The sequence below is a fragment of the Diadema antillarum genome, unplaced genomic scaffold (assembly GCF_040938485.1).
Source record: "Diadema antillarum isolate AM-2024a unplaced genomic scaffold, OU_Dant_1.0 seq00001715_RagTag, whole genome shotgun sequence".
In the NCBI taxonomy this organism is placed as follows: Eukaryota; Metazoa; Echinodermata; class Echinoidea; order Diadematoida; family Diadematidae; genus Diadema; species Diadema antillarum.
This window is the reverse complement of record NW_027272404.1, coordinates 578,708-602,279: the sequence shown is the minus strand read 5'-3', so window position 1 is coordinate 602,279 and position 23,572 is coordinate 578,708. Positions and strand designations below refer to the sequence as shown.

The 23,572-nt window shown below is 38.2% G+C and overlaps 1 protein-coding gene across 1 annotated transcript in view; it reads right to left on the bottom strand.

Moving 5' to 3' along the window:
* The window catches only part of LOC139711856 (GON-4-like protein), a 110,013-nt gene that overhangs the window by 64,723 nt on the left and 21,718 nt on the right, over nucleotides 1–23,572 (bottom strand). Inside the window, exons 4-6 of the mRNA XM_071623708.1 lie at nucleotides 22,701–22,754; nucleotides 17,861–17,995; nucleotides 15,405–15,698 (exon numbers count right to left, since the gene is read on the bottom strand). Coding sequence (XP_071479809.1) covers nucleotides 15,405–15,698; nucleotides 17,861–17,995; nucleotides 22,701–22,754 — 483 coding nt within the window. The remainder of the gene's footprint in view (nucleotides 1–15,404; nucleotides 15,699–17,860; nucleotides 17,996–22,700; nucleotides 22,755–23,572) is intronic.

The following is a 23,572-nucleotide window of genomic DNA, read 5'->3' as shown; positions in this document are numbered from 1 at the left end:
TCAAAGTTCCAAAGAGAATCACTGTTAGGTAGAACATGCATACATGAATATGTAATACCCCCGTCACACAAATTCAGAATCAGCACGAATCAAGCAGAACCAACCGGAATTAAGGATTTTCAAAATTTGGGTCACATTCCAGAGAAAAATTCAAATTCTAACAGCTTGGTAGGGAATGCTGTTCGAATATTTGGAATGCACTTTGAACCTTTCTTGAATCATTCTTGCACATTCCACATGAATTAGCTCTCGAATGCTGCTCGAATGTACTTGGAACGCTATAGGAATATCCAGAATGCTGTTAGAATGCGGTCAGAATTTGAAGAAAGCATTTCGAATGCAGCACGAGCGTGGTTAGATTGCTGCCAGAAGTCTGATGGTCGAAAAGCGCCTTGAATTCAGTACAAACTCATTTTGAATGCGGTCAGAACGTTCCCAGAATGGCTACCAAATATACTTTGAGTGTTCACGAATTCAAATAGAATGCAGCCCGAAAAATTAGAATACAAAAAGTTTAGAATGTACTTTAGAATGCAACATGAATGTCCCGTGTGTGTCAAGAATGCCGCCGAAATGGTCTCCGATAGCGTATAAAATGGTCTCAACCCGATCATCCTTGGACCATATGCTTTGCTACAGATTGCTGTCCTCCAGCAAGACCTCCCTGAAAGAGTGTCCAGCCCAATTACCCCCTGGGCAATTATCCCAGACCCTTCCCATGACCCTAACCCTACTCCTAATCCTGAACCTAATCTTAACCCTTACCCAAACTCTAATCTTTACTCTAACCTTTTCCCTTCAGAGTATTTGACTGGGGGTAATTGTATGAGCATTTGAGCATTTGAGATATTTTGGCAGAATTTGAGGTGCAACACCGTTCCAATTCTCCCTCAAATGAGGTCAGATAGTTTCAAATGCTGTTAGAATGCCGTAGGAATATTCAGAATGACGTAGGAATGTTTAGAATGTAATCAGAGTCCAATTAGAATACCCTTCGAATGCAGATCGATATTTCTCCACTTCGAATGCTCCTCGAATGTTTTAAGCATGGGTAAAACATTCGCACTGGCCACAAGAATGGGCCCGAATGTTTGGAATGCAGTCAGAATGTCGTCGGAATTTTTAGAATGCACTTCGAATATGCAGGAGTGCAGGAAGAATTATCATTCCAACGGCAACGGCATTCCGGCTCATTCAGCCTCTAGTGTGACGGGGGTATAAGTTTCATGTTTTTTTTTGTGTGATCATTTACCGCGCGCACACACCGCTACAGCACGAGTATGCACCACCGTACGCTCGTGTATTAATTTGCCGCGCACGCACGCATCTCGACCTCCAAAACAGTCCAGTCTGGTTTGCCAAAATCTCCCCGAAATATTTCGGAAAAAATTGGCCCCCCCCACCCCCTCATTCATTTCGAGCATCCTGATTGGTCGATGAGATCGCGTCAATCATTTCCAGCAGGCAATTTGCGGGATCGAAAAAAGTCGATCGATCTCTAATCTTGTAGTCTTATTGCAAACAGGTACGTTGCATTTAGCAATATAACACACGTATTTTACGCCAATATTTGTATTAATCTCAACATATATTAATGGAACTTCAAAATTATTTTTCTTCTTATCAAAAATTGCTCAAATAATATATCTAAGAGATCATAAGAGGAGAATGAAATTAGAACGTACATAAACCGTGCGTAAGATTAAAACTAACTTCTACTCGTTCCCATAACTGTTATAAATTAAACCATAAATATCACAATTATTAACATTTTAAATCTATTTTTGACAAAAAAAATGATATAAAAATTACAAATGAAAAATTGATAAATACGTATAGAAAAGATATTCGCCCATTTAAAGCATCGTGACCTATCGTACATGTCAATTTCAAGGTGGCTTTTACTTCTCGATCGGGGATCCCTCGGATCGCGTGTACGGCATACAGCTTGTGCAATGTGCTTTTCGTATTGATTCCGAGTCTTGTGTTTTCCGACCAAAATCTGTGCAACATTTCAAGTATTTCCTCCAAATCTTGTTTACATGATCAATGGATGTCAACATCAGCGTCTCCGCGTCGCTTTTCTGACAGTGATAATGAGAAGAGCATTCAATGCAATGTGCTACTGAGAAGCTTGGATTCGTTGACGGTTTCAGGGAGCAGCAGCAGAACCAGAACATAGAAGTCCCTACTACACGTACTCGTTTCTCCGTGCGTGGTCATGATTTGTTTATCTCCCTGCCGACTGGTTTCGGCAATAGTGTGGTGTTCCAACTTCCAAGCTGCACCGTTATGCGTTGATATTCTTCGCAAACTAGATCTACATGATGGACCAGACTCTCCAAAAGCTGTGGCTCTTGTTCTCATGCCTTTGAAGTCTTTAATTTCGGACCAGATGAGCAGGGCTATGGATCTTGCTTGGCCTGCGTGACAAAGTCAAAGACTCAAGTGGCCTAGCGGTAAGCTAATCATTTAGATCTATCCAGTTTCTAAAAATGATTCGTCAAGGCAACTCTCATTACGTGTCTCTCGTCTTGAATTACAAACTGTAACTGTAGGCCCCTAGTTGAACAACAAAAAATGATTGTAAAACTAAATGTAGTTATATGTCTGGCCTCTGGGCCGGGTAGGGTAAACACATGTCAGGCTTCTACTACAGTACTACTCTTGTGAGTGTTCCTAGGTGTACTGAGTTAAATCCTGTGTAATTGTGATAAATTGTTAACACCGTAACTGCACTGGTTTAATTGTTTTGTACAGTACAGTAACTACTGTAACTTTCTCGCATACAAATGCAATTACACATAGGCCTACTGCATTAGCTTTAGTCTGTGAGCCCCAGCCTGTGTCTCGTCGGCTTTGCTCCTCTACACAGAGGAGCGATCGAGACACACGCTGTGGCCCACAGACTAATTTTTCATGTGTATATACATTGAGAAAAAACTCAAATAGGAACATGCTTCAGTATGCAAATGTACTCATACTTGTTCATCTATAGATTAAAATTATGCAGTCTTATGGCTATGCGATATGCATTGTAGAGACTGCAGGCATTATTAAACTCACATGTGCAATGTAGAAAATGTTTTTTTTTTTAATCTTACTGTTTTTTTTCTTCTTATTTTTCAAATAGGGGGACTGCATCTGGAGACACCAAAGCATTTCGAGCAGCGTATGGAAAATTGGGTGAATTACGATCGAAACTCAAGTTGTCAGTCCCACTGTTGCCCTGACAGCCACTGCAACCAGAGATGTGCGTAGCGGTATCATCAAAAACTTTGGTCTTCGCAATTATGTGCATGTGTGGGTAAATCAGTTGCCGGACAAGCAAAATATAAAACATGTTGTCAAGTCTGCTGCAAGAGATTTAGATACAATGTTCAAGTGGCTGGCAGATGACTTGAAGATCCATGGTGCATGTATTGAAAGGATGATAAGAAAAATGTGCAGTAATGTGTATGCGGCCTTTATGGCACTGCTTCCAGAAGGTTGCCACAGGTATGTTAATAAGTTTATATGTACCACCGTGGAAACTGATATCCAAAAGGAAATTGTTGACAGCATGTTGGCAACAGATGGTGAAATCAGAGTTCTGATAGCTACCATTGTGTCTGGCCTGGGTGTTGACGTAAGCAACATACACAGTACGGTTTTGTGTGGATGCCCAAGTAATCTAGACGATTATATCCACTTTTTAAAAGCACTCAATTTTCAGGCCTTATCAGATATACTGGTAACATGAAGAATCATGTACAGCTGTACAGCTGTACATCGTAGCTCAGATTTTTTTTTTTTAACTGAAAAATGTTACGTATACACATGTACATGTAGCTTGTACCATTGGGCTTTGAAAATTGTTTTTTAGAGAATTCATATGATTGTTTTAAAACAAGAATCCACTGTGGGTGTTTTTCATCCTTAAGGTTTGTAATGGTGAGTGGTTGGTACATTGGTTTCTGGTGTACCTAAATTTTTGCAGTTCCATGCTACATGTACAATAATTTTCTTTTTATCACTGCAATTACGGTACCTTGCTCTTTTGTACACACCTACTTTTCATACTGTACTTTGTTTTTTAGGCGTGAATATTTTCATTTCATTGGACATGTTGATGGGTACATATCGTAATTACAAGTGATAAAATTATGGAAAAGTTGAAATATTTTAGTTCAAGGTTGTGTTTTTGTGATGTAGTGGATTACACGTACATGTACATACAGACCATGCCAAGTGGGGAAGGGCTGTGTGTTTTGGGTGTTTGGGTGGGTGTTTGAAAATTGAACTGTTATGCTGTTTGTCTGCACATGTAATTGTACATCGCATGTTCATCTATGCATACAGTGTACACATGTGTAGAGTATGTTTTTGAGTTGTACAACTACCAAGAACTTGTCTACATACTTTCTTTACATACAAAATCATTCATGAGAAGTACAGTATATTCTTTGGCCCATTTTGATAAAAATAAAACTAGTTCTGTTAATGCACATGAACATTTGTACCTGTAGTTTGAACTGTGTAGCAATTAATCTATTTTCTTTTTTGAACTTCGAAGCAATTTTTTTTTTTTTAAACCAAGAATTGTTGTAAAACACAACAAATGAAAAAACAAAATCTACAGTGGGACCAGGAAGATTTCTTTGTCTTAACTTGTAACCAGTTTGTGTTAATCCTGTGTTTTTGATGTGTAATGAGAGTCTACTACTCACGGTAATCAGACTGAAATGTGACATATCAAATTATTTCTCTGACATTAAAATTCAGAATCAAACAGTTTACAATGTATTTTATTTGAAATAATTAAATGCACTGTTGTTGAACAATGATCACGAACTATCATGAATATACAGTAAATGTATTGTATATTACAGTACTTGTACATGTACATGTACAAATGAAAGTGTATAATGAAGGAATTTCAAGAGCATGGAGAAACAACTGAAATATAAATATTCTATCAACTATAGAACATTTAATTTCAGTTCCTTATGAGTACTTGGTGGCACAGAATACTGTAAAACATGATATATTCGCGGCATGAATTTTTCGCCAATTGGAGCCGACGGCCTTTTTTGCGGCATGAAATTTTCGCGAACTGCCACTGGCATTCAGTGCACATAGTGTACAAAAGAACTTTCGCGTGCATTTTAATTTCGCAAATCTTCACGCTCGCGAAATTCGCGAAATTAAAATGCACGCGAACATTTCTCGTTTTACAGTATCCAACTTTAAAGACACTTATACACCTGAGGAATTATTTTGAACGTCCTTCCCAGAGTGACAACTTTTTGAACTCATTATTGACAGTTGGGAGTGGGATGCTAGCTTTGAAACTTCCTTGGTAGTTGGTACAACATTAACAGTTTTACCATCATGGCCAAATTTTTATAATGAAGGCTTAAGAAGTAATGTGAATGGCCAAATTTTTATAATGAAGGCTTAAGAAGTAATGTGATTAAAAAATGTACAAATTATACATATGTTCAAATTACACTACTCGTACTCCATTTGTTTTCACTTTGCTGTCTGCTCTTACTGTACATGAAATGATGAAGACTACACAGTGTATTTAACAGTACATACAGAGACTCCAACCCCAAGCACCTTCTGATCTGGAGATTCTCCCGCCTGAAACCCCTAGCAAACGGGAGACCCAAGTTTATGTGTGCGAAGCGCGAAGTTCCTAGGGTTATAGATGCTCTCTGGTGCTATAAGGCTTATTTTTGCAACATACGATAGCAATAAGTAAGAAATCCTTTCCAACGGGAGACATTGAGCCAGGGCGGGAGAAATTAAATCTCAAACGGGAGAATGGGAGATTTTGCAAAAGTGGGTTTTCGGCGGGAGATCTCCCGTCGAAAACGAGAGAGTTGGAGTCTCTGTACATATATTGCACATGATGTACACTGTACATTGTACATTTCAAAGTACAATAGTGATAAATTGATGTATTTCCTGACCACACCTCAACACTGAAAAAAAAAAATCTAAATTTATTTACCAATAATCAGGTGCCATAAATGTTGAAAAAAAGTAAAGTCTACTACACTGTACAGCTGTATGTACAAAGTACATGTACAATGTTTTAATTTGAATGTGATTTGTAACAGGGGGTTTAATCAAATTGCTAACATGTGAGTGTGCGTGTGTGTGTGCATGTGTTTGTGTATGTTTGTGTGTGTGTGTGTGTGTGTGCACATGCGTGTATGCGTTTGTGTGTGTTGTGTGCATGGCCCACACATTTCCCAAGCATAATTTCACGCTGATATCCCCCTTAAATGTTTGTGAATTAGAAACAAACAAGTTGCTCTGTCAGACTGTCTTTTGATATGAATAGGCCTACGGAGCTACTATTTTGAGCAAATACAGGTATGGTTTGCAAAAAAAAAAAGAAGAAAAAAGGAAGATATATATATATATATATATATATATATATTATATATGCATATCATATGCAGAAGGGCAGTTCAACCAAAACTGTTCACTTCTGTAATGCCAGAGACAAATGGACCAATATCTCTGTAGCAAAAATGCCCTTAAGCGTCTTCATCTTGGTTTACTAAATTTAGCTTTATTACCATGAAGACTAACAAACAAAAGACTGAGTGACGGGGTATTCTTACAACAGGGATATTGGTCTAATTGTCTCTGTTACAGAAATTATCAAAGTGAATAGTTTCGGTCTAACTGCCCAGTAGGCCCTACATGAAGTGGTAATAAAATGATAAAAGTTGTACAAACTTAGTGCAATTCTTTAAATTTAGACTGCTCTCTACTAACATTTGGGGAAAAGAACAAACAAAAAAGGCACTTTCTGGTTCCTTACATGTACTTCAAAACTTTGCACTACAAATTGTGTAATGCATCCCCTTCACCTCCACCACCCCTGAATATGCTTGATATCTTGTATACCATAGCTAAGTACCGGTTCATAGAACCCACATCTCCTGAAATAAAAAGGTCTTGAGTTCCCTCTTGAACAGAGGGAAAGAGGTCTCCATTCTCAGTTTCAAAGGCAGTGAGTTCCAGAGAGAAAAACCAGACTGGGTGAAAGTTCTGTTGCCCCATGAGTGATGAGTACAGGGAACTCGAAGGGTGTGAGCAGTGGATGAACGAAGAAATCTAGTTGGTTTGTACTTATGAAATAGTTCCTGATTTCATCATACAATATTATTAATGACGAATAATTGATGACAAAATTATTTCCTTTAATGAATATGATTGGCACAATCCCCCCCCCCCAAAAAAAAACATATATTGATCCCCTTTACCAACAATAACATCGCCAAACAAATCTTCCAACTTTTCTTGAGGTCCACATCTCACGACCTTCACAGACTTCTTTGCAGTTTCATGTAGTGTTTGGACGTTAGAAGTGGCACATCACAAATCATACATCGCCGAGCTGGCGATTTGTGGCTCGCCATTTTCAATCTCAAGAATAATATTCAAGTCATCATCGAATCTGGGCACAACAAAGTCCAAAACACCACGTGAAAGTAGGTCCTAGATGACTGCAACCATAACTTTCAGCCAATCAAAAACGTTGCACGAATCAGCTGTGCAACAATGCATGGTACGGATCACTGAAGAACTGAGTATCGCATTGCATTGTGATCAAAGAGTTGGATCTTTGATTGTGATAATGTGTGTTGTGCAAAAATGCAGGCATCTCTGTGCACATAATTAGTAATTGTTGCAGATCGCACTGTATTCACGGTGCAATGCACACAGCTGGCTGCAGATCGATCGATCCCACAGAACTCTTTTCTGTGATCGATCCCTTAGTTTTCATGCATACGCAATGAGCTTGCGAGGGATAGGGCAATACGTCAGCATACCTAATATGAACTTTTGACCCTACGCACTGTCAAACCATTCTGGACGTTTTTTTTTTTTGGACAGGTTTGTTGGCATCAAGCGGTTACAGGGGATAGCTCGATAAGCTGTGGAGCGGCGCGTGGACTCGTAATGATAAAAAACGTCCAGAATCTGGACTAGATGATACCTTGAGTTACTTTCGAGATATGGAGGAAGAAAAGTAATTTAGCACTTTCACTTGAACTTTGACCTTTTGACCATTGACCTTTCGGCAAGAAACTACCCACAGAATATATATTGGGTAATACATGCATATATATCAAGTTTCAAAAAAAATCCTTCAGGCATTGCATAAATAGGAGGGAAGTAGTGACATTTGTAGGAGTTGACCTTGACCTTTGACCCATGACCCCCAACTTCCCTAGATAATCACTGCCCATCTGTACATGCATATATACTAAGTTCCACAAAGATACCTTGAACCATTTGCGAGATATGGAGAAAAACATGGAAATTTCAACTTTTTGACTTGACCATTGACCCTTGACCTTGTGACCCAAAACTCTCTCTGGAGAATCTTCATTTGGTAGTTCATCTTACACTAAGTTTCAAGAAAATACCTTCAGGGATTGCATGGATATGGGGGAAATAGTGAAATTTTTAGTACTTGACCTTGACCCTTTGACCTTGAGCATGTGCACCTACAAGTTGATAGGCACAACTTCACCCACTCATACATAAACATGCCAAGTTTTATTAAGATACCTCAAAGAGTTTTTTAGTTACGCTATCCACAAAATTGATTACGGACGGAAGGACGGACGGGCGGAAGGACGGACAACCCGAAAACATAATGCCTCCAGCATCACTTCATGGCGGAGGCATAAAAACAAACAAACAAACAAACAAACAAACAAACACGTCAGACAATAACTTCAACACAAATCACAATAATAACAGTATTTTTTTAAACAACAGCATCATACTAACAATATCAGGAGAGAGAAAAAAAAGGCATATTTTCAGAGTGCCAGGAGCACAAGAAGCCTTTGCTGAGCAGTGACTAGTTGGATTAGAATGCAATACTAAAGAACCTCCTCTGGGTATCATATCATTGTACAGTGTAACTTCAGCACAACTGATGGTGTAGATATACCAGTACACAGGATATAATGATGGTGTAGGATATGCTGATACAATAAGAGCATGTGTTTGTACACTTATCTGCTTCTCAACCATTATATAATCACTGCTAAGTTTTTTCTTTTTCACAACACATATTATTATCCGCCAACAACCTTGAACAAATCTTGTTTTAGGCCCCACTGACATGCTCTAGTTGCTTCACAGGGGTCCTGATGCTGATTTGTAAAAATTATGTATGCATATGCATTGCTTTTCTTTTTACCATGTACAAAATATACCAATACTTTTTTGGTGCCGAATAAAATTTGATCGAACTGAATTGAAAGCAAAGATATTTACATTTTTCTAGGAGAATGCAAGTAGCACTTCACTCATCTCCTTCAGAAGGCAGGAGAAATACTGGTCACCTTTGCATAAGCCAGCAACAAGTCAAGAGAATGTGTACTTTCCATAAAACATGAAATCTTGCAAAATTCCTTTTAAATTTCATTTTTCACACTCCCTTTATTAATGGTTACAGTTACCAGAACAGAGGCTACAACCCAGAGCTACACTGTAGCTTTCCCAAGTAATGGAGTAACTGAAACAATACATAGAAAGAAGTCTTGGCACTCAATACTCACTCATAAAACTGATCAATTACTGTTGACATCACTGAGTAACTTGCATTTATATGTCAGATGGTTGCCCTACTTTCATGCTTCAGGCTAAATAGGCTGACAGGGAGTATTCTGCAAATGATTTGAACTAGCAGTACCACTAAAGGTGATTAATACCCCCGCTCCCGTAGCCCAGATTCCTATGAAAAAGAATTGAACCTGGGTTTGATAAAGGTTATGTGTGTGTGTCTGTCTGTCTGTCTGTCTGTCAGCCTGTCTATGTGTATACATGTGTGTGGTACCTTGTGAGTACCTGGTGAGTTTGACTGCTTCACAATTGTGGAAGTAGTTCAATCCACAAGATTTGAAGAAAATATGAAGTTACCATGGCAACACATCAGGTACAAAAACAAAGAGTGTCTTGCATAACTACACCTATAGATCATTATAGGCCCTACATACTGAATTTGAAAGAAATCGCTTAAACACTGTGGAAGTTGTTCGCTCCACAAGGTTTTGGGGAAATTGTCATTACCATGGCAACACTTTCTCCGATAAACACACACACAAAAAAAACATGTCTTGCATATCTACCCCTCAATGTCATTATGTACACCAAATTTGAGTTCAACTGCTTCAAAATTGTGAAAGTAGTTCACTTCACAAGATTTTCAAGAAAATAAACTGTTATTATGGCAATGCCTTGTCGGGTACAAACACAAAGTGTGTCTTGCAGAACTACACCTTAGATCATTATACATACCAAATTTGAAATGAATTGCTTAAATACTGTATAAGAAGTTCACTCCACAAGGTTTTGGGAAATTGTGGTTACCATGGCAACGCTTTTTCCAACAAACATATACACAAAAAAAAAACTAGAAATGTCGCTACGGCGACTGATGCCTCCGCCATAATGCATGATTCTCCCAATAGGCGTATAGTACAATGTCTTCACAATGTGTGATCCATGACAGTTTCACATAACTGGCAAAATATTGAAATGACAGGTTTGTCAGTAATGTCTTGAACTGGGTTGCTTTAATTTTCTAAGAGTGCAGGTACACATATTTGGGGAATTGAGAATTTTTACTTGAATTCTGACAGACCTTTCTATAAGTTTATGCACTGAGTAATTTCCAAGGTATGAAGAAAGAGTGTAATTACAGTACAAAATGGATTTTTTTTCTTTTTTTGGAGGGCATTGAAACCTGGCCTTTGACCCTTAACCTTTGACCTTTGTCCTTCTGGCTGGAAATTTCCAAGAGAATCTCCATTAGGTAATGCATGTATTAAGTTTTGAAACTAATAATGCAAGCATTGCATATACTAGTATATGAGGGAAATGGTAAAATTTTGAGGTGACCTTGACCTTTGACCCCTGACTATTGACCCATGACCCCTAAATTCCCTAGATAATCCCTGCCAGTCAGTGCATGCGTATGTACCAAGTTCCACGAAGATACATTGAACCATTTGCGAGAAAAGTGATATTGCAACATTTTCACCTAACCTTTGACCTTTTGACCTTTGACCTTATGACATGAAACTCTCTCTGGAGAATCTTTATGCAGTAGTACATGTCCACACCAAGTTTCAAGAAAATACCTTTGGGCATTGCATAGATATGGGGGAAATTGCAACATTTGTAGCATTTGACCTTGACCTTTTGACCTTTGACCTCTAACCAATGTCACTAAAATCTACTCAACTAATTGTCCCATCATATATCATCCTTGGACCAAGTTTGGTGAAAGCTGCTTCATCCAGTTTTGAGTTATCACATAAACAGTTAAATTTTAGGATTTGACCTTGATCTTTGACCTTTGACCTCTGTCCGATTTCAGTGAAAAACTAATCAAGTAATTGTCCCATCATACATCATCCTCCAACAAAGTTTGGTGAAATTTCCTCTATCCAGTCTTGAGTTATCGCGTAAACGGATACAATTTCATGATTTGACCTTGACCTTTGACCTTTAGCCGATTTCACCCAAAATCTAATGAAATAATTGCCTCATCATACTACATACTTGGACCAAGTTTGGTAAAATTCCAGTAAATATTACTCAAGTTATCGCGTAAACGAAAGCGGACGGACGGACGGACAACCCAAAAACATAATGCCTCCGGCACCACTTCGTGGCGGAGGCATAAAAATTGCGTCTTGCACATCTTAATCTCGATGTCCTTATGTAAACCAAATTTGAGTTCAATTGCTTCAAAATTGTGGAAGCAGTTCACTCCACAATATTTTCTAGAAAAATGCCGTTACCATGGCAATGCCTCGTCAGGTACAAACGCAAGTGTGTCTTGCATAACTATACCTATAGATCATTATACATACTCGGAGGGCGGCCTCCGAGGCCCCCCCCCCCCCCCTCGACGTTCCGCGCGATGTATCGCAATCGCAGAAAGCTATCGCCGCGACGTTTCATGACTTTTTTCTTTCAAGTCTCCCGCATCTTTTGACACCAAATTTGTGACGCCCGGGCGCGCGGATCTGAAGTTACGCATAAATATGTACATGTATGCATGTCAGACCAAAAATTGCTCAAAAACGTTAATTCGTGTACAATTTCAATGCAAACTGTTCTTACTGGCAAATTTCATAAAAGCATGATTATTTTGGTGTTTTATTGATTAAAATCGATGAATAACATATTTTCTTGTTCGTAGCGATGTCGCGGACAAATTTCATCGAAAAAACAATGAAAAACATAAAGTCGAAAAAACATAGAAATACATAAGAAATTAAAAAAACAAAAAATACTTAAGAATTTTTTCTGATATCACAATTTTTTTTGATTACATTTGCTAAGGACACTAAAAAGAATATTTACACAAAAGATGTGCCTGTTTTGAGCTTTTTTTTGTGATGTATACCAAATAGTCTGATTTTATGCATCATCATGCATAAATTAGCATAATTTAGCATAAATGATGATTTTTTTTGAAAAATTAACTTCATGGTATTTTAGATTACATCATAGGTAATGTGTGTGCCAATTTTCGTCGCGATCACGAGGTCGACGACCGAGATCTGGAGGGGGGCCTGGGAGGCCCCCCCCCCCCCCGGCTCTACCAACTACCTAAATAGCCCGGCCTAGTTAGGGTTAACACTAGTGCATTATTATGGCTGAATGAGGGATGAATGCAGCGGTGGTGATCACTGAACGTTGCCCGCACGGCTACAAAGCAGAAAATCACGCTGAATTGTCGGCTTGGCTACAGCTCCATTGGGGTTTGGGCCCCTATAGACAGGTTAAAATCTACCGCGGGGAAACAAAATTTGTGGCCGCTGGCCGCATTAGACAGGTGGCCGCTATACACAGGGTCTTTAACAGGGCTATTCTCTCGGGGGGGGGGGGGGGGATTTTTCAGTGGCTGCTATAGACAGGTGGCCGCTAAGGCAGGTTTGACTGTATTTTGAAGCAGTAAGGCTGGGTTTTTGTTTCATCTGCAAATGGTAAATGATGCCTTTAAGCACTATAGTAATTTTCGCATTTCAACCTGACCTTTGACCCTTGACCCAAAATCTCCCACGAGAATTGTCATCCAGTAACTGTATATTTAATACTATGTTTCGAGAAGACATCTTGAGCAATTTCCAAGATAAGAAACAAAAATGAAATTTCAGCATTTTCATTTGACCTTTGACCCCATGACCTAAAACTTTCTCAAAAGAATATTTATCTGGTATACTACATATAAGTTTAATGAATACCTTCAGGCATTGCAGAGATATGGAGGAAATTATGAAATTTTAGTATTTGATTTTGACCTTTGACCTTTAGCCTTGGCGCCCAAAAGTTAATAGGCACAGCTTCATCTACTCCTACATACATGAGCATATGCAAAGTTTCATTTGGATACCTTAAAGGACACGTTCACCTTCATAGACATGTGAGTTGAGTGAATGCAGCAATATTAGTAGAACACATCAAGGAGAGTTTCAGGAAAATCGGACAATCCGTTCAAAAGTTATGAATTTTTGAAGTTTCTGCTCAGTCATGGCTGGATGAGAAGACTACTATAGCTTGTGATGTCATATGTGTACAACGATATAAAGAAAGTATAAAGAAAATTCAAGATATTCTCACTTTTCTCACATAACAAAACAACACTCGACTTCTCTCTTTCAGAAGTAAAGGGGAATAATATTACCCCTAACATACGTCAGTAACAAGTCAAAGAAATGTGCACTTTATCAAAAAAGTCAAGTTCTCTGAAATTCTCTTTTTATTTTCCTTATATCGTTGTACGCATGTGACATCATACACTGTAGTAGTCTTCTCCTCCAGCAGTGATTGCACAGATAATTTAAAAATTCATAACTTTTGAACGGATTGTCGGATTTTCCCCAAACTTTCACTGATGTGTTCTACTAATATTGTTGCCTTCACTCAATCCCCATGTATATGAAGGTGAACTTGTCCTTTAAATGGTGCTTAACTTACGCTGTCCATAAAATCAATTACAGATGGCAAGAAGGACAACATGGCACATAATGCTTCAGGCAACACTTTGCAGCAGAGGAGTAAAAACTCCAGAAAACATATTGTACATACCGGAAGATGTAAAGAATTTTACATTTCAACATCTTAGCTAATGAAGCTTCGCTGTTCAACACATTACTCAATTTGCTCAAAATAATATGCAGGGTACCCCTGTCAAGAAGACACCTTGAGGGAGCAGAGATGCTTATGATACTAGTAAAGGAAAAAAAAAGAAAATCATGAACATATCTAATAGTTGGCAAGATCAACAATGGCAAGAGAGCCAAGTCCATTATCAAGACACTAAACACTGACCCCACAATGGTAGTAACTGACTGTATTGTTGTAACAGCAGATCTTATTTCTCACCAGCTGGTTGTGAATGGCAAACCACCACACAGGAAATACATAAATTTAATGAAGAACCAATTCACCACTGTAACAATGTGGAACTCTAGATAGCAATCAACTGTCTCAAGACTGAAAAGGCTGCTAGGTTTGATGATATTCGTACAGAACATATCAAACTCGCTTGGAAGGCTATGAGAAAGCAACTACCTGTACTTCAACTGATAGATAATCATCCTTCCCTCTCCAACTTCCTAAGATTGGGTAGAAGGCTCAGTTGAGAGCAAGTTTAAAGCCAAAGTAAGACAAAATTGAGGTCAAAAACTACAAATCAAACAACATCTTATCCAAGTGGACACTGGTCTCCAACATGACCGATCATGCACTGGAAATGTGTTATAGAGAATTACTTGAAGAGGAACAAAAATAGTTGTGGTGCCTTTCCCAATGTGACAGCTACAATGTACCTACAACACTGCAAACCACCAGCTCTTCCTCAACAAGCTGTATGGACTTGCTAAATGGTGTCCATCTAATCAGCTACTCTAGCTGCTGAGTAAGGCACTTCCATGTTCAGCTTGACAGCAAGAGTACTAGATGGAAAAATCTTGATCAAACTTGAATCAGTGCTCCTCTGATATACTGTGACTATATTGGAAATACCATAGACTGAACTTTGTCACATCCACAACACAATGAAATGGTGAATGGCAAAGATTGAAAAGGTGAACAGTGAAGGAAGAACAAGGTACAGCCTACTGCACAAACGGGCAAACTCCTGTTTGGGAGCTGATCCATATACAGTGATGTTGACTGCTCTTACATTGCACTATCCTGCAACAGAATATGCCTACCCCAAACAGTAAGGACTACTTTTCAAAACTTCTGCCTATCTGCATAAAAATTATCTGAGTACGCAAAAACAATAATTCATATTCAATTCAACTATAAATCATTGAACATCAATTTGAATGAAATTAAATCACACTCACCTCCTTGTTTACTGCATCTAATTCACGCAAGAAGGTTACATCATCACCAAGTCTTTCTGGGTCTACTGGTGGTGGAGGCGGTCCCATGGGTATGGGGGCCACCTGAAGATGTCGAGCCACTGGACAAGGACTAGGCTTGGCTGTCTTGTTGGCACAATCTAGTTCTACAGTGGGAGTGGTTTCCAGTTCACTTTCTGCTATGCTGGCTTGAACAGATCGTGGAGGGGTGCTGGCACATGGCGAGCCAAAGTCACTCATCTGTGATGTTACACTCTCATAGTCACTTTCTTCTTTCTATTTAGATCAAGGGATGGAAAATCATATAAATCTCGAACAGTTCCAGCAAGTGGCTGTTGAGTCCATGGAACCTCAAATTTGGTATGGCACTAAATCTAAATTGATATGTGTAGAGCCACAGGTAAAATGAAACCAAAACAACTGATAGAGTTACATGAGGATTATGTCCTTATTCAACTCAATATCACCCAATATTGTGAACTCTGCCTCTGACTAGCTAACAAGCAATTTGTACACTTCGCAAAACTGCAAGAAACAGAAAACATCATGACAGCCCCTTCTTGGTAACTCACCTTTAGCAGCCCATTCTAGCTGTGTTGTAACACACAATGAACTGTTCACTTTTGTACAAACTCATTCATCACATATATGATGAAGCATGTTGAGAATATGGATAAGATGAATAAATTCATAACTGCAGTAATGGAGTGCACATCTTAATTTTAATAATGGTTGAGATATACATGTTTTACCACTGAGCTACAGAACAGTCCAGCCAGACCATCTAGAGATGAAAAATAAATGTTATCAAACAAGACATGTAATAAGAAAAGAAACCAAATTGCTGATAAATCCCTTTCTTGAAACAATGTATCAAATTAGAGAGTGCTTCAAAGTGCTGAAAAAGCTCCTCTTTTCAAGACAATACTAATAAAGAAAGTGTCCTGAATCCATTGAGAAAATTTCAGTCACTTCTCATCTGCTTCTGGGGATTGCTGGATAAAGAGATGTAATCTCACATGTATGTAATCAATGATCAGCTGTGTAATTCAGACACTGGAGTAGTATAAGCCTTGTTTGCCCCATGGGTAATAGCTTCCAAAGGGCATGTGATGTGCTGACAATGGTCTTTATTATGCTGACAGTGGGGTTTATACAGGCTGACGCTGTCCTATTCAGCGACCAGGGGTTATTATTCATTGATCAGCTGACAAATGACCACTCATTTGATTCATTAAAATTGTCTGCAAGGGGAAGGAACTGTGTGTGATATATTTGATGTTGTATTCTAAAACTGTTTGCTAGAAAGCGTAAACTTGGGTGAGATAATTAGATGCATAAAGCCTTGGAGTCTGACTTAAAAGCAGGGTGCAGGAACCCCAAATAGTGAGTAATGACCAAACATATTCAAGTAACTCATCAAGTTAAGTCTAATTTAATTCCATCTGTACACATTATACGTTTTAGTAAAAGTCTAGTGGACACAATGTTTCACATAAGATTTCTGCAATATGGGAATTTGAATTTTCATGACTGCTGGTGTGTGTGCAGGTGCACAATGCATGAAAGGTATGTGAACATGCATGATGTTGAAAACCTGGTAATTGGTAATCACGGGTTTAAAATACATGCCCCCTGTACCTACATGTATCTACCGAGCAAAAATAAAACACTATAAGCCTCTGTAGGTTTGCCTATCACCTGAGATACAAGATATATTGACCACATACACTGTATCTACTCTGTACATGTATAGTCCCGCATGGCATTATATATACTTTATAAGATATCACATGGTATGTATACTTTAGAAAATTTGTTTATGTATCTTGTTCTACATATGCTTGCATAGTACACAAGGAAAGGCTAATATATAAAGTATATATATAAAGTATAAAGCACCATATAAATGCAATCATTATTATTATTATCATTATTATTTCATTATTATCATTATGATTATCATTTTATTATTGTCATCATTATAATTATTATTATCACTATTTTATTATTATCTTATTATTATTATTATTATTATTATTATTATTATTATCATCATCATCATCATCATCATTGTTCATTACTTTGTAACACTACCAATAGGCTATGCTTCTGCTTGATATTTTACCTACTGAATGTCATTTACCCTAAATCTGATCAGAAAGCCAACCTCTTGAAAAAAAAAAATAGAAAAGACTTCCTTTGTCATCGGGGAACCACATAGGGCTATCCTTAGAACTGTCATAAACCACTACTATCTTTCCCCTTTCTAAATCTCCATAAATGTATATACAAAATTGCAACAGTGCACTACTTCATTGAATAAGAAGAATTATATGATCAAAGCTTTGAATTTGGGGGAATTGTTCTGCGGTCCTGTTCTGGGCCCAAGGTATAAAAAAATTTGTTTTGTACACCCCATTGTAACGCAAACAAACCATAAGTTCATCCAGAGTTGGTTCATAGTCTTCATCATCTGATGTATCGTCCGAGAAATTTATCTCAATGAATCCTGGAGTCGCTTTCTTGTTCTTGTTCTTCACTGGGGAGAGCGGCCACACATAAGGCATGTGCTGCAGAAACAGACCGAATGTTTACATTCTTTTACCATTAAGTTATACAATGTAAGTAGCACAGCTAAAATCTCATTCATGTGTTTTCAGATTAAAAATAAATATCAACCTACCACACTGACATAGCAAACAAAGAACTTTACTCTAGTTTTACAACTGACAAGAAATAAATCTAATATTTTGATGGTACTGTTCAAATTTTCCTACTACTTGTCAGTAATGCCTAATATTATGACAATATAAACAAAACACAAACATAATCTCCAACTTATTACAGCAAAATAACAAGGCGAGTGCCATAATGTGTCTCGCCATTCGCGTACAAGAAATTGCAGCGAATAGGATATAACAGATAAAAAAAGAGATAACAGATAAAAAGAGATATGATTTTTTGGGTAAAAAATTATGGCAAATAAGAAACATGCCATAAAAAGATAACATTGGGCCCTTAAAGTTCGTTGACCCCTTCCTGTGACCTTTGACCTTGTGGTGACCATCTACTCCCCAAGGGACATCTACCACCCAAGTTTAGTCACAAATGGAGTTATGGATCAAAAGTTATGACTTATAATAGAAACGCGCCATAAAAACATAACATTGGGCTCTAAAACTTTGTTGACCCCTGCTTGTGACCTTTGACCTTGTGGTGACCATCCACTCCCCAAGGGACATCTACCACCCAAGTTTAGTCACAAACGGAGTCATGGATCAAAAGTTATGACCCATAATAGAAACACGCCACAAAAACTTAACATTCGGCTCTAAAAGTTTGTTGACCCATGCTTGTGACCTTTGACCTTGTGGTGATCATCCACTCCCCAAGGGACAAGTACCATCCAAGTTTGGTCACAAATGGAGCTATAGATCAAAAGTTATGACCCATAATAGAAACACACCATAAAACTTAACATTCGGCTCTAAAAGTTTGTTGACCCATGCTTGTTACCTTTGACATTGTGGTGATTATCCACTTCCCAAGGGACATCTACCATCCAAGTTTGGTCAAAAATGGAGTTACAGATCAAAAATTATGACCCATAATAGAAATGCACCATAAAAACTTAACGATGGGCCCTAAAAATTTGTTGACCCCTTTCTGTGACCTCTGACCTTGTGATGACCTTTAATTCCCCAAGGGACATCTACCATCCAAGTTTGGTCACAAACGGACTGAGGGATCAAAAGTTATGAGCCACAATCGAAACATGCCATAAAAACATAACATTGGGCTCTAAAAGTTTGTTGACCCCTGCTTGTGACCTTTGACCTTGTGGTGACCATCCACTCCCCAAGGGACATCTACCATCCAAGTTTGGTCACAAACGGACTGAGGGATCAAAAGTTATGAGCCACAATCGAAACATGCCATAAAAAATAACATTGGGCTCTAAAAGTTTGTTGACCCCTGCTTGTGACCTTTGACCTTGTGGTGACCATCCACTCCCCAAGGGATATCTACCATCCAAGTTTAGTCACAAATGGAGATATGGATCAAAAGTTAAGACCCATAATAGAAACACGCCATAAAAACTTTACATTGGGCTCTAAAAGTTTATTGACCCATGCTTGTGACCATTGACCTTGTGGTGACCATCCACTCCCCAAGGGACATCTACCATCCAAGTTTGGTCACAAATGGAGTTATGGATCAAAAGTTATGACCCATAATAGAAACATGCCATAAAAAATAACATTGGGCTCTAAAAGTTCGTTGACCCATGTTTGTGACGTTTGACCTTGTGGTGATCATCCACTCCCCAAGGGACAAGTACCATCCAAGTTTGGTCACAAATGGAGTTATGGATCATAAGTTATGACCCATAACAGAAATGCGCCATAAAAACTTAACATTGGGCTCTAAAAGTTTGTTGACCCATGCTTATGACCTTCGACCTTGTGGTGATCATCCACTCCCCAAGGGACATCTACCATCCAAGTTTGGTCACAAATGGAGTTATAGATCAAAAGTCATGACCCATAATAGAAACACGCCACAAAAACTTAACATTGGGCTCTAAAAGTTCATTGACCCCTGCCTGTGAGCCTTGACCTTAAGGTGACCTTCATATATGGTAAAATGTGAAACTTTGTACGACCCCTCTTCCCTCGAAATTTGATTGCAATTGAAGCCAAGAGTAGAGTTATCGAAGTTTTTGTAGCGTTACGGACGACGGACAGACGGACGCCGCAGGCGATCCCTTAGTCTCCCCTCCCCTCCTGACCAGGTGGGCTTGACAAAAACTGTGTGTGTCATGATATCTAGGACACAGTTTAAAAATTTGGGTTTGAAGCATGATTAATATGCATATTCCGCCCAAAAATGTCCTCTCCGAAAACAGTTTAAAGTGTATCTTTGCCCAAAAAATTACTTTTGATATGTGAACGAGACACATTTCAGTAGTCCATTGCACCATATTTCAGAGAAAAAGGATAATTAATAAGTGAAATAATGCATCTGAAAGTTTCTAAACATAATGGGTCTGGGAGGCAAGACTACAGCAAACCTATTGTTTGCAGTGGGTTACGGAACCACAGCGGTTCCTGAATCTCCCAGACACAGTGTGTTTGGAAAGAAGCATTATTTCACTAACTAATTCTCATTTTCTCTGAAAGATGGTGGAATGGATTACTGAAATGTGTCTCCTTCACATATAAAAAAAATATTTTTGGGGGGCGAAGATACATGTACTTGTACACTTTAATAACTTTTTTTAAGACTTCAGAACTCAAAACAATTACATACCCTCGGCAAAGTCTCACTCATACCCTACACATACAAAGTATTTGTGTAACCCACACTCATTTAATTTTCAGGCAGGGAACATTTGAAATTCGACGGTTTCAATTCCGTCCAAAAGTGTCCTCTCTGAAAAATGACATATTTGTTTAGTACTCCACAGGAATATGTACGTTTTAAATCTCAGTTATGTTATCATTAGTGCTAACAGTTGTCTATCTATAGATCATTTTCATTTGTCAAGACTTATTCATGTATATGCTTTTCTTCATTTATGCAAAAAACAATGGGCCCTAAAAATTTGTTGACCCCTTTCTGTGACCTCTGACCTTGTGATGACCTTTAATTCCCCAAGGGACATCTACCATCTAAGTTTGGTCACAAACAGACAGATACATCAAAAGTTACGAGCAATAAACGAAACGCGCCCTAAAAACTTAACATTGGGCCCTAAAGTTCATTGACCTGCCTGTGACCTTTGACCTTGAGGTGCCCTTCATGTTTGGTAAAATGTGTAACTTTGTATAACCACTCTTCCCTCCAAGTTTGATTGAAATTGAAATCCACAGTAGAGAGTTATTCAGGTTTTTGTAGCATTACGGACGGACGACGGACGGACAGACGGACGGACGACGGACGGACAGACGCCGCAGGTGATCCCTTAGTATTCCCACACCTCCGGTGGGCTCAACAAAAACTACTATCAGCAATTGTCAGGCTCCAATGTGTGGCTCAACAAAAACTACTATCAGCAATTGTCAGGCTCCAATGTGTGCCAGTGATTTTGAGAAACAACTGATGGTGTGCCTTTATCAAATATGACAATATTAAGCTCTTAGAAATATGAAACGCCATCAAGATTGTTTCTATGTGTGTATATAATTTAAGCTAAAATTATAGAATAATTTCGAGTTATATAACAGAAACATAATCAATAATTATCAAAAAAAAATATTTTTAACATAGATTAAAATTTATATCAAAGTCAGCAAAATGTCAGATGTTTAGGGGAAGACTGTTATATTGTGCTGGTGCCATTTTTCCAAAAGGGCTCCCTATTACCAAATGCCTAGGATCTAAAGCATATTTTAGAGAAGAGATATTCTGACTTATGAACGTAGATTACCATCAGGCAGATATGGCTTAATCAGTTCACTGAGATAGGCAAGGGCATTTCCATGAAGACATTCAAATGTAAGTGAAAGAACTTTATCAAAGTTCTTCCATCTTGAATTAAGTCTAAAAATTAATACAAGCTGTAATCAGCAAACAACGAAGACTATTGTCACTTACAAACTGTGTTTTACAACAGATTTTCAATGGTAAACTCTGAAGCCTACGAAGGTGAACTGTCACCATGAAAACCTGATGAACTCACCACAGACTAACATCTTTATTTCTGTATTGATTCTCCCGACTCTAAGCTTGCCCATGAAACATACAGGCTGCTTTACGGAACCCACAGATATACTACAGAAACAGTGAAGAGCCAGCACACCCTATACACACAGATTCTTTTTTTTTTTTTTGGGGGGGGGGGGAACAAACTTTAAAGTCCAGATGCAGTCAAGTAAACCACAGATCATGGATTTAACACAATGGGTCCAATTCAAAACACTGAATTATATACAGGTCATGAATACTTGTCAGATTTGTCAAGAGGGAATGAGAACTTAGTACAACTACCTCAACATCCACCAAGTACCCTGTACATGTACTCTGTCTTCTAAATAACTTATGTTTGTAAAATGTTAAATCATGAATACACAGTACATGACAGTAATGAATATAATTCTTACAAGAGTATTAAAAAAAGTTCGAACAAATGCAAAATCATGAGCAAAAGAGCATATTTAAATATCTTATACAAGAGACTTCAGGCTCAAAATTTCTTCCCTCTTTCAAAATTCTTGGCGATAAAAAGCAAGAAAATAGAATGGAGCTGACGCCAATTTTACTGGTACTTACATTTCCAACCTTTTCAGAAGCTTCTTTTAACTTGGACCTTGTCAACTTTGGTTCCTGAATATAACAGTAACAGAAAGCAAGTTATCAAGGTAAAAAGCAAATTGTTATCATTACTGAAATATCCCTCAAGATCTGAAAACTGTGAAAACTATTTTAAGAAGACATAATACCCTGTTCTGATGATGTACGTATACTGACAATGTAAGATTTCACACAATGTTCAAGTTGGCATTTATGAAAACAATGAAATCTGCAGAACAAAACATTATAGGGTTTGTCAAAATATGACTTACAAAACTCCATTAAGTTTCATCACCAAATACACACAAATTGGAAAAGATGATGGTGTCATCACCTCACAACTCTTCTGTTGAGTTGTACAAACAAACAGCAAAAAAATAAAAAATAAATGCTTTTGACTAATGATTTCCCAACTGCTTCTCATCAATATTAGCTACTAGAGACTACAATAATATAATACAAAGAAAACATTGTACTGTACATCCTGTTCTTACTGATTTCATGTCAAACAAGAGATTGTATATACAGTGCTCATTAATACTTTATGGCACTCCACCTGACACAAACTATTTACATAAAATCATGAGATTGGGGGGATTGCTAGTAAAGACTTCTTAGTCAACATCCTCCTAATTTTGGGTATTTGGGCCCTTCCCTGTGGGTCCCCTGGGGGCACCACCATCATTTGGAAATACTGTAATCCTCTTCCCCATTCATAATTTCTGATATGCTTGGTCAAATCCAGCCATTAGTTTTCAAATGGAAGAAGAAAATGTCCAAAAAAAAAAACACCCCTAAATATGAGGCGATTTGGGATATTTTGGCCCCATCTTGGGGCCATAATGGTGACA